General features: G+C 38.8%; 1 protein-coding gene across 1 annotated transcript in view; it reads right to left on the bottom strand.

Annotated features, from left to right (window-relative positions):
• Positions 1-708: 708 nt before the first annotated feature.
• Positions 709-11,531, bottom strand: part of si:dkey-112m2.1 (transmembrane protein 132C) — a 122,043-nt gene continuing 111,220 nt past the window's right edge. Inside the window, 4 exon segments of the mRNA XM_063889825.1 lie at positions 709-2,459; positions 2,462-2,945; positions 3,416-3,607; positions 8,411-8,723. Coding sequence (XP_063745895.1) covers positions 1,867-2,459; positions 2,462-2,945; positions 3,416-3,607; positions 8,411-8,723 — 1,582 coding nt within the window. The 3' untranslated portion in view covers positions 709-1,866.

Raw genomic sequence — 11,531 nt, 5'->3', positions numbered from 1 at the left:
GCAAATTATTTCTGAGTAGATAGGTACAGTAAGTGGGCAACACAAATTGCCTAAGAAATGCCATATTAACAAGTAATAAGACAGAACTAATTATTCTCTAATTAGGTTGCCCTTTCAGAAAGGGGAGCATGTCTGTTATCCTGTGGAAAAAGACAAATTGTCTGAGAGGATTTGAAGCTCTGTAGGGCTCTGGTACATTTGGCATAGAACTTTTATTATAGTTCATTATGTGGACAAATTATACTAAACAGTATGGTGCTTAATGCAAAATGCCTTATTTAAAAAAAAAAACATATTCTAGATACAGCATCACTTTTTGAAAGGGATCAATTTGCCTGCTCATTTTGGATGTTTCCTATTAAATCATTTTGCATCCTATCATGTCATTCAATAATCTCTATCCGATATTCTCGTTTCCCTTGACAGTACAGCTGCATTTGACACAAGTCCATTATATTCTGTTCAAATAAATACAATTAAAATGCCAGAGACAACCCTCTTCTTCTTTTTTTCTGTTTCTCTTTTTGTTTATATACTCCCATAAAGCATTAATAGAAGCAAAACTAGACGCAACCAGACAACAATACAAATTCTAAACCAATGAATCACACATGAGCATGATGGAGAAGAGTAACCTTCAGTTTTAATTAGTCCAGCAGCCAATTTCAAAACAGAGATAGAAAAAGATGGACTCGACTAATACTGACATTTGACAAAAAGAGTGAAGAGATCCGACATTGGGTCTCACTTCAAAGTTGCTTGATTCACCTACATGACTATTATTCTGGAATCCAAAATGTCATACAAGATGTTAACTATATTAACCAATCTCCACCAAGACCATACAAACTGTAAACTGGACCCATTTTTATGGAACATTGTATATGAACATACACTTTTAATGTGATTGTCGATTGATTTTCTTGATGATCAATGTATGTTATTGTTGACTTCCTTTTTTTCAATATGTAGTATCAGGATTTAAAGTAGTTTAAAAAGTCTACTCTGTAAAGTATGCAACTGAATCAAAGGGGGGGGGGGGGGGTCACATAAATAATAACATTAACATAAGAAGTGAAAATGTATGGGCAAACAAAAATCATTAAACCAAAATCAACATACAGAGACAAACCTAAAACCCAACTTCAAGAAAAAAGAACACAATAATATTAAACTGGCATGTCTCCAGAGTTATTGATATTAGTTATCTACACACTTTCATTTCAGATCAGACACACATGCCTCCTCTTCAATACATCATGCATGGATCTGGTTTCTGGAGACAAAAAACAAACTACAAACGAAACAAAACCAAACAGCACTTTACAAAATATTACTATACATATACTACCTCCAAATCAAACTCTGCATTTATATACAATAAAAAAGTTATTTTATCTCTTCTCTCCTAGAATCTATCACTGTGGGCATGTGGTACAGAGCAACTCTTAAAAAAACAAAACAAAGCGCAAGAAAGTACAACAAATACAACATTGAAACAAGATGAGCAAATAAAGAAAAACAAAGTAGATGGCGCGTAGAAAAGGGAGATTGAACCTCAATTAAAGACAAACAACGTACATTTAAGTTAAGCAACAATATCAAGTTCACATTTTCCGCCTCATAACTATGCTGTGGTGTTGTGGCAAATCATGTCTCGTCATGTTCCGTTGCTCTACGCTATCGGGGGCTGTCGTAGAAAGGCTGAATTTGCTATCCTGTTGTTCGTGGTAAGCAGTCCAACAGCAGGCCCAGTCCGTTTTTTGCGACAATTTTTCTTTTCCCACCTCCTACCCTCATCCCCTACTGATTCTGAAGGCATTCAGGTGAGTTTCTCTTTAGTTCATTGAAAACACCCAGCACCTCCTATACAATGTTCTTAATTGCATTCTCATTAAGCTTGTCCATGTAGTCCCTAAGATCCTTTGAGTCCCCAAGCTCAATGTCCGGACATACCCATTTTATCTCACTGGTCTGCATTAGAGCTAATGGACTGAGCACAGGACAACCATTACTGGACTTGACATTCGAAAAGGTTGTGAACTTCACCCTCTTTCTCTTGGTGGTGGGTGAGTTAAGTGATTCATTCCTGTGATCTCTCCCACTCAAACTACAGCCTCCCACGCCGGTATTTCCACGCTGGATACCTCCATTCAATAGTTGACTCCCCTCCTCTAGGGTAGCGCCCAGCTCGTCCTGCTGCTGCTGCAGACAGAGCCCCTCGTCCTGGCCCAGCCAAACCCAATCGTGAGCATGTGGCATTGTCTCCGGGGTCTCCAGGGTCAGCTGCTTGCTACGGTACTTGTATGCATAAGATATGCAGTTAATGAGAAAAACCAGGATAGCAAGGCAGAAGACTCCAAGCAGAGCGTACATCCCGATCTCCAGGTCTGTCAGTCCTCTTCGGGAAGGTAACAAGTCGTCCTCAGTGCTGCGGCTGCGAGGCAGCTCTGCCTGGTCGGTAATTCTGAGAATTCATTTGGGACCCTGGCTCCGCTGTCTGCTGATAGCCGGCCTCCGTTAGGTCTCACTGGGACATGTCCCTTGATTGTTGTGGCTCCGCGGTTGATCAATCCAGTTTCCATGTCAGAGATAGATCCACCATAATATGGAGGGTCAGGACGTGTACGCCGGTCTCCAGGTTGTCTGTATTGCCCCTCCGGTTGACCAAACCTTGTCTGTATGTTTGCCATTCCACTGGCTAAGATAGTACGTCGTTTTCCCTTCTGGCACAACTCTGACGGGCTCATTTCAACGCGCACAAGCAAACCCTGTCCTTCCCCCTTGGCAACGATGATGGGCCACTTCCACGCCGCACTGCGCTGCACCTCCACCACCCGTTCATCCAAAGAGGTGGCAGTCAGAATAAAATGGGAAGGGTTGTAGTTGTCCAGAGCAGTCATGGATCCATCACTGAACTGAAGCCAAGCACTAATGAGGGACTCCTAAAGCAATACACACACAAACAGAAATTGTAGTCACTTAAACAGAAAAAATAACACTGAAAATAACTCCAACAACAGTAATCGGCTCATTCTTACTAATGCTTAAGAATGACTAGAGAAAACAGAGAAGCAAAATAGAGCCTTGATTACAGTAGAAAGGCTCACAGAAACAATTGGATATGGAGCCATTATCCTGAAAGCTAAATATGCTTTTCTCTCAAAGGGAAGAGACAGTAGTCTTTTCCATTTGAAATTCTAATTACAGGAATAACAGAGCTGTTCAGTGGTTGGATTTGAAAATCAAAGAGATGGCTTCACTATATCAAGAGTGGAATAATTAGAAGGGAACATTCCATGTGCTCTATAAAATTGGATTTAGCCATGGGTTTGTAAGCTCAATACAATGCAATGTGCAGTGCTAATACAGTTAAGATTTGATTTTCCCTTTTTTGGATGCGTTTAATTCATACCTGTTTGAGCGAGTCAATGACTTCCTGTGTGGTTGCAGTTGCGACAATGGCCCTGTTGCTCCCTGGGCTGAGCTGCAGGGACAAAGAGAGTCCAGAGACCAACTGCACCCCCAGCTCTGTCACACTCACTTTATCATCCAGAACTCTGATACTCCTCTCAGCCAGGACTGATGATGTCAGAGGGGACAGCACCTGCAACAAACAAATAAACTTGCTACTCACAGTGGAACATTAAGATCCAGGATGACATTGTTTCAATGAATGAAGAGGAAGAGCCGCTTTTCTAGCAGCTAATGTTGTTGACAATGTTGTCCCTACAGATGATGGAATCTCCTGTCCAGGATCCCTCTAAGCCAAAGCAACACTTTATATTGAGTTTGATCAAAAGTTACCTTTGCAGTTGCTTCTTCAAATTCAGTCCAACTGGCAATATGGAAACGCATACCAGCCTAAAGCTTTAACTTATTCTCAACAACTCCTTGACATTTAATGACATGATAAACTGTTTATTACTGCCCTCCAAAATGACACTGGCTGATCCGAGAATTCAAAATAAGTTTTATAATTTGTTGGTTTTCAATATTTTCAGATTCTAGAATTATTCCAATTTGCCAAGATTAATACTTTTTGATTTCTGTACTATATTTTTGTTGGTTTTCTGGATCAATAAAAATGTAAATGTAGTTAAAGTTGCATTACCTCTGTATACACTCAATAAATTGAGTTACAAATCCACATGCACATGAACTCTGCATTGTGATGAACAAACAAACTGAACACAAAACACTCTTAAACTCACATGCAAACATATTATCTCCACCCCAAAGATCTCCACATCCCTGGGTTGCCCGAGGCGTAAGCATGTAAATGGTTGTGATATTGTTATGTGATGAGAATCCCTCCCATCCGCTCCAATTAGGGCTCCAGTCTCTCCTGCACCCGCCCCCGCATGGCTGCATTTACCAGCCATAATGAACTGTCAGCACTGATAACTGCCTTGTTTTACAGACCCCTTTTCCCTGTTTTCATGCCTTTGGTTTACCTCTTTTTATTTCCCCTTTTGCCTCCCACACGGTGAAGCTAATATCATTAAATGTTAAACAGAGTTTAAATCATCGTAGTCTCATAAAATGGAAAATCTGGTTTAACCTAATCTCTGAGATGAATGCAAAGGTTAAAAAGATAGACTGGTGGTGATTATCACTGTTAAAAAGAAGCATGCACACTGATTGTCTTGTAGTTTTCTTTTTTTTTCTACTGGAGATAAAAGGAGAGCATAATAAGCGGTGACACAACATTTTCACCAGAAAATGATGGGCTATGGTTAGTTGGAAATCATGGGCTTAATCACTTTTTAAGGTTGAATTATGTAAGAGTCTTGCTGCTCTTCTGGTTGCTAAATGGTATTCTTAAACAAGCAGCCTCTTCATGCTTTCTTTGCCTCCACCTATGGCTGTATAGATTCACATCAGTATAGGTGAGTAACATCTGGCTGTATTATATTAAAATGTAATCGTCGAACACAAAATATGCTATATTCTTTGCTCAGTACAAATTTAGGATTAAGAACCATACACATATGTGCAGGTTAATGGTTACCTTAGTGTAATGTTCAATAAGTTATGTAACAACTTCTTTTTGGAGCTTTTTAAAAAATTATTGTTATTGAATTTTCTAGGCCAATTCCAACTTCATATTTTAAGGACTGCAACTGAAACATTCACCAAAAACTGTGAACAGTATTTTTATGAATCAGTAAATTTTACTTAATGTGAAGGTGTGTGAATTAAATATATCATCAGTAGGTGTAAACTGCCTGCCAGCATCTACTGCCTGAAGCAAGAGTAGAGTGAGAAACCCAATGCTGTTGGCCGAAAAGTTCACCGTAGTACTCTCAACAGCATTGGCAATGATGGTTCTAATATAATACATTTGGATATGTTTTGTTTGATGTCTGAAGAAATTGCTAAATTTGTTGCTGTTTTTCTTTATGCTGTTAGACTCGGCAAAGTTGCTATATCTGGCCAACCAACAAAATGACATGTAATCCAGCACTTCCTAGACCTATTTCTTTCTGACACTTCTGCCGAGTTTAATAGCAAAATGTGTTTTGCATGCAGAAAGTCTATACATAACATGTCAGAAAGACGGTGCTTGAATGGATTTTTTAAATTCCTCCTCAGACACAATAGAACTTGCAGCTCAGTATATTAATGATCACATTACCAATTCTATGGCCACTATGGAATATTTTAATACCTCAGTGGCCTTTTGAAATCCTTGGCTTTCATTTAATTGTCAAATCCAAGTCCTTCATTGTAATTCAGAACAGTTTGATCAAAAATAAAACTCCTAATGCGTTCTGTATTTAAAGCCTTTGGAAATTGGAGAATGGAGTGTATTAGCACTATATTTCATGGATAATTGAGCAATGGGTCCTTCCATATATTTTTTTTGAGAAACAAGCTCTCAATTTCCCATAATCCTTTCAAACAAAGTCCATATTAGCTAATTGAATTTCTGTCGACCAGTACATTACCAAACAATATGCACTATATAGTTGAAATCGGTCCACGCTTGCAAAAGCATAAGCATCGAAAAGGTAACAAAAACAATAGTTTGGTATCAGAATCGATCTAAATGTTTACACGTTGTTTATTATTTGCTGATTATCATAGTTATCCTGGAACATCCTCAGCCCATATGCTGCTGAAAGGCCAATGTGTACCTGTTTTGGAATAGCATTAAGATGCCTATAAAGGAGCCAAACAAGGATGGTATGTAGCTGTCCTTCACATTGACTGTGAAAAAGATTCTAGTAAAAAAAAAGGTCACAGGAACATGGTAATAAATAGTTTGTGTTGTTTTTAGGAAAATTAGGTTGCTACTGGAATACGTAAACATGGTGGTTCATTGAGATAAATTCATGCTTCACATTTTCACTTCTGGATTCAGCCCAAAAGTGTCTTAAATCAAGAGAATGATTTCATTCAGAATGAATGAACCTTTTCCACAGACTACCTGACCAGCATACCAAAGACTGAGCTGAAAACATAACTGATGCTTTGAGAGAAAAAAAAACCTGTTGATTAAATAGAAGCAACATTAAATATCATATTCCTTCAGTGGTACAATTAACCTTTATGTTCACTCACAGAGTTTGCGTTTTAATGGAGAATTACCGTCACCTTTTATATATAAAGGCAATCATCACTACCTGGGGGAGAGCTAGAAAAAGCTGTTCTGTAAATAAAGGTGTATATATTGTATCTTAAATGGCTTTACATCTTTTTTCCGGTGTATCTCTGGTTACTGCAGTGATAATGCTTGGATTTCAGCATCAATTGAAAAGATATCATTGTCTTTTAATGTCGTTGTTTGGCCTTTTGCTTATTTATTTTATCTGCCATGGAAAACCAAGCAGCTATTTCCACCAGAGCCGATATAGAAGTGAGTATACATAGCCAAAAGTATAAAGGAAAACAAGCACTGCTCGTGATTTCAAAATGACCTGATGTTTCAGTCTATTTGACATTCTTTATGGTCATTAACCATTACAGATATCTTTTTTCAGCTTTGTATCATTTAATTTAGCACCTGAATTAATGCAATCGTGTACACTAATACATTGACCTAAGCTAATTGGGGCTAAACCAGGCCTGAATTTATATGTGGTTGTCAGGATGAAGGATTTAAGTGAGGAAATGGAACAAAAAGGGTTGATACTGGACACATTTAGCTAATCACCATTAGTGACATAACATCTGCACAGATCATTAAAATGCAAATTTAACAAAAGTTATTGGAAGACACACATTTTAAGTTTCTCTTTCCTTCCATTTCATCAGTCTTGACACAAAGCGATCCTGAATATATTTTCATTTAGTTTTCCTTCTACTTAAACCATGTCCTGGCACAACAGTGAATCTGCACACTATCCCTCACCTATGTAATCACTGCTGCAGTGCACTAAGCTCTTCAATTGATAAATAAAGAGAAGGAGATTATGAATCCACCCCACCACTTTCCCACAGTTTTGTTCTCTGTTGTGCTATCTTGTAAATGCGAGATTGGTGTTGATTTACGGTGCGAGCGGGAACACGTGTCTTCCTGAGCTAACACCTGGTACTACAGTACTACATAAATAGCAATAGGATAGAGTGGGAGTGTTTGTGTGTGTGTAGGGCGAGAACAAATTGTGAAAGAGCACTTTTGCACTTATTCAGAGTTTTGGTTCTGGCTCAAATTCCTTTTACCTTGATGCTCCGTGATCACAAGTCAATTCATTAGCTTGTATAAACCTGCTGTTATCCTGGACAGGTAGTGAACAGTTAGGCCTATCAAATCATTTTAGCTGTAAACAGATGCTGAAGACAAAGTTGTAATATGTGAACTTAACCACCACAACAACTTTAGATAGTCTTAAAGCCTTGTCGAGCACATTTATTCAATATTTGCTCAAGGACATTTTGATTTGTGGAGCTTCTCCTCTCCCAATGGATTTTTCAAGATCCTGTTTTGAACAGAAAAATAACCAACCCTCCCTCAAAATCAATGTGATTTTCTCAATGCATTTGCCTACTTCCTCTGCAATGCCTCCCATATACGCTTTTTGCACCAACTTAAAGACTGTTTTCTTATTTGAAATAAAAACCAGACCAAGCGAATAAGAGCATTAAGGCAGCATAAAGATTGAGGAAAAATGACTGTTGTTCTTAGTGTACTTACAACTACACCGAATTTGAGTATTAATACCACGTTTATTTTGCTGCCTAATAGCTACAGTATAGTGCAAGCTTCTGTGTTGACTGAAATTTATGTTGACACAACAGATGTGTCAGTCAATACTGATTGCTAAGGGCAAAATAACTCCCCCATCCAAACAGAAAAACTTCCAACATTACCACGTCAGTCGAAAAAATGTGAGGAAAAGTTAAACAAAATGGCAGTCTGCTTATCAGGCAAACCAAACACAGGCTCTAAACACACACTCACCTGTAGTTTGGTGATCCCAGGGCTCAAGCCTATTAGGACTTGGCCCTCCAGCAGTTGTGCGACCTTCGGGACCTCCACCCTGAGAGAATCCTTGACCAGTTGCGTAACCTCCACCTGCCAGTCACTGCCCAGCAGGAAGTTCTGCTGGCCTGGCCCATCCTCGTCCGTGGCCCCTTTAACTTCTCCCGTATCTGCTATAAAGTGTGTGAGGACGCGCAGGGTGGTGCTCTGATACTGCGCCACACAGCCGCTGTCTGTCCTCCCACCAGCTGCATCGTCTTCTTCCTCTCTGTAATCAGTGACTCTCTCATACCTGCATGAATGGGAAAGAAAGTGGTAAATAATCAATGAGAATAAAGGGTGGATTGATAACTTCTGAAAGAGTCAACTTAACTGAAGGTTATCACCAGTATAATGCTACTGTTTTTTTATCATAATTCCCTGTAGTCCCAGTTTTCATTATCACCATTAATGGCCATGAAGTGCAAACCCTCTGATGTATTTACTGCAGTAATGCCTCCACTGTGCTGCAGGTTTTTTCGACCTCCCTAAAGTCATATACTCCCAATGTTTTAAAAAATCCATTAAAAACAGCTTGCTGAGACAAACTGCTGCCTTTCTTGTTTTCTCATTTTCTTTCAAAGGGCAACTGATATTTTGCTGTATGTCTGCCATTTATTTGGCCCACGGCAAGCACTTTGCGGATCTCCCAAAGATATGTTTTGTAACAAATAAATGCAAACCCAGACGGGGAATTTTGTGGCACATTTAGTTTTGCTCCTTTCCTCTTATTTAAGTCAAATTTATAAGGCCTTTTATCACTTTTACAGAGCCACATTAAAGTGGGGAAGGTCATAGAGGAAGGACAGGGTTGGAAATTGGTGGATTCCTGCACAGAATAACAGAAGAGGGCTAAATGGTTCCATCTGTGATCCAATCAGACATCCAAACATTGATACAAAAAGACAGCTTGGTATAAAATTGGAAGAAAAAAAACAAAACTGTACTGCACTTGTAAAATCAAACGTCAATACATTTCTGGGATACAAAATAAGAACACCTGATATCCTACTGTGCTACATTAAGGGTCAATTTTATTCTGTTCTGTTTGATCTAAATAAAATATTGACTGTACCTCCCAAAGGCTGTAGGTTCCAAATCTTTTTAGAAACACATTAAAACTACTCGTTGACAGAAATTGCTCCCTCGACTTCTACAATACATCATATCCAGCAACAACATAGTGTATTTTTTGGTCTCAATGCTAAACCTTCTGAGCTGCAGTGGTGGGTGAAATGTGGCCTTGGGACACAGATCTGCTCAAAAGAGTAAACATTATTGACGATGAAAAGAAACATTGCTGTAACTTTTAGCTGTAAACATCACTCTTATCCATCCACAACCTTCATCTTCCATCGACCTTTATTAGCACAAAGGTCTATTTAGCTCCCCTGTGCGTTGTCATTTTGCCATTGTCATATCTCTTCCTCATAGCATGGCAGACTCTATTTTCTACATCAATTTATAACATCTTACTTTTTAACTCCCTCCGTCTGCGTTTGTCACCTGTATTCTCTGTCCCTTTTCCAGCTCAGCCTGCATCTCCCTCTCTAACAGTCATGTGGCCGGGGGGAGTGACAGTGACAGTTTCCATTAGGTTTAATGAGGCATGGCCGGTCAGGCAGAAAACGGGCTGACAGGTTAACATGCTGTGGCCCAATGGCTTGGCTTAGTTCCTAACCTGCCTTTCATCCCCTCCCCTTCCCTTAGTCCCCGTCAGCTAAGGGATGGCAGGCTAAACCAAGGTGACATTTGTGGCTGGCAACAGAAACATGAGGTCAGGTCATGTTTGTAGCGGTGAGTGACAGGTCAGCCCAGGTGTTGCCCTGCTAAAAGGTGATGAATGTGAATGAGCCTGCATGCACACAATGATACAGAATGCCAATAAACGTTTTATTTTTCTTCATTGTGCGTTTGTTGTTTTCACCTCGTACATATCATGCATTTTTTATGAAGTGATGCACTTGACAGGCACGACTGATGGGATCAGGCATGGATAACAGGGGGTATTTGTGTGATAGTGCCACCCTGTGGAGTGTAGGAAATTGGAAAATGATACTGCAGTGACTTTGTGCTAGCATAGTGAAAAGATGTATCCAGTATGAGAGAGCAAATAAAAAGCAGTTATTTCTATAACATCCACTGTTAATGCTAATTGGCCAAGCCTATTTGAAATCAGATGTATTCACACAGCCTTATCCATCAATCCCAGGTTTGTTTCCATTCATTGCGTAACGAGTTCAAATTGTGACTTCACGTTCTCACTTATTATTCAGTTAAAAGCTATACGTCAAAGACGACATATTAGTGTTTTCATTTCACAGAAGCAATTGTGCATGGATGTTATATCCTGGCTCTTAAAAACTGGGTCACATGGAACAATTTAATTCCTTTTTAAATCACTAACTATGATTTGTGTCTTCACCATAGTTCATGTCTAAGATTACAGTGAATAACAAATAATACAAAAAGCTATTAATGAATGTAAATTAGTCAGTGTCCCTCAGTGATCATGTATTTTTATTATGAGGGTTATCTCTTATTTTAATAAACTATATCCACAGTTGAATAAACTATTTGTGTTAAAACCGCCTCATAGAACTCACTGCACAATATGTCCCTTTTCAGCCTTAGGAGTTTTGTCCACGCTCTGTAACACTCACATTTATTATAACTAATTTCTTATTCAGTTCCCTTTTTTAGGGGATAATATTAGACACTCATTACACTGCTGCACCTGCATTTTATGCCTCATATGTCTTCAACAACATTTCCAATCCAATTTAATGTAGCCTTCATTCATTTTATCAAGTGTTGCATGGGATTTTCATTCTCATGCAGGGATTGTTAAAAAAAAATCTCCTAGGTTAATGACCTAAATAAAGCAATTTAGGATATGTCCTTGGACTATTTTAATATGACCAAGTTGTGCTTTTAAAAATGAGTTACTTAAAGAAAGCTTTTCTATTAAGTAAAGACCTTGTTCAAGACTTTAGTATTGTTTTAAGTGCCAAGGATCAAATGTACTTTGTTTGCCTTTTCGCTGTGAATGTAGTGATGC

Source organism: Eleginops maclovinus, chromosome 8 (assembly GCF_036324505.1).
Source record: "Eleginops maclovinus isolate JMC-PN-2008 ecotype Puerto Natales chromosome 8, JC_Emac_rtc_rv5, whole genome shotgun sequence".
NCBI classification, from domain to species: Eukaryota; Metazoa; Chordata; class Actinopteri; order Perciformes; family Eleginopidae; genus Eleginops; species Eleginops maclovinus.
This window is presented reverse-complemented; position numbering and strand designations above follow the sequence as displayed.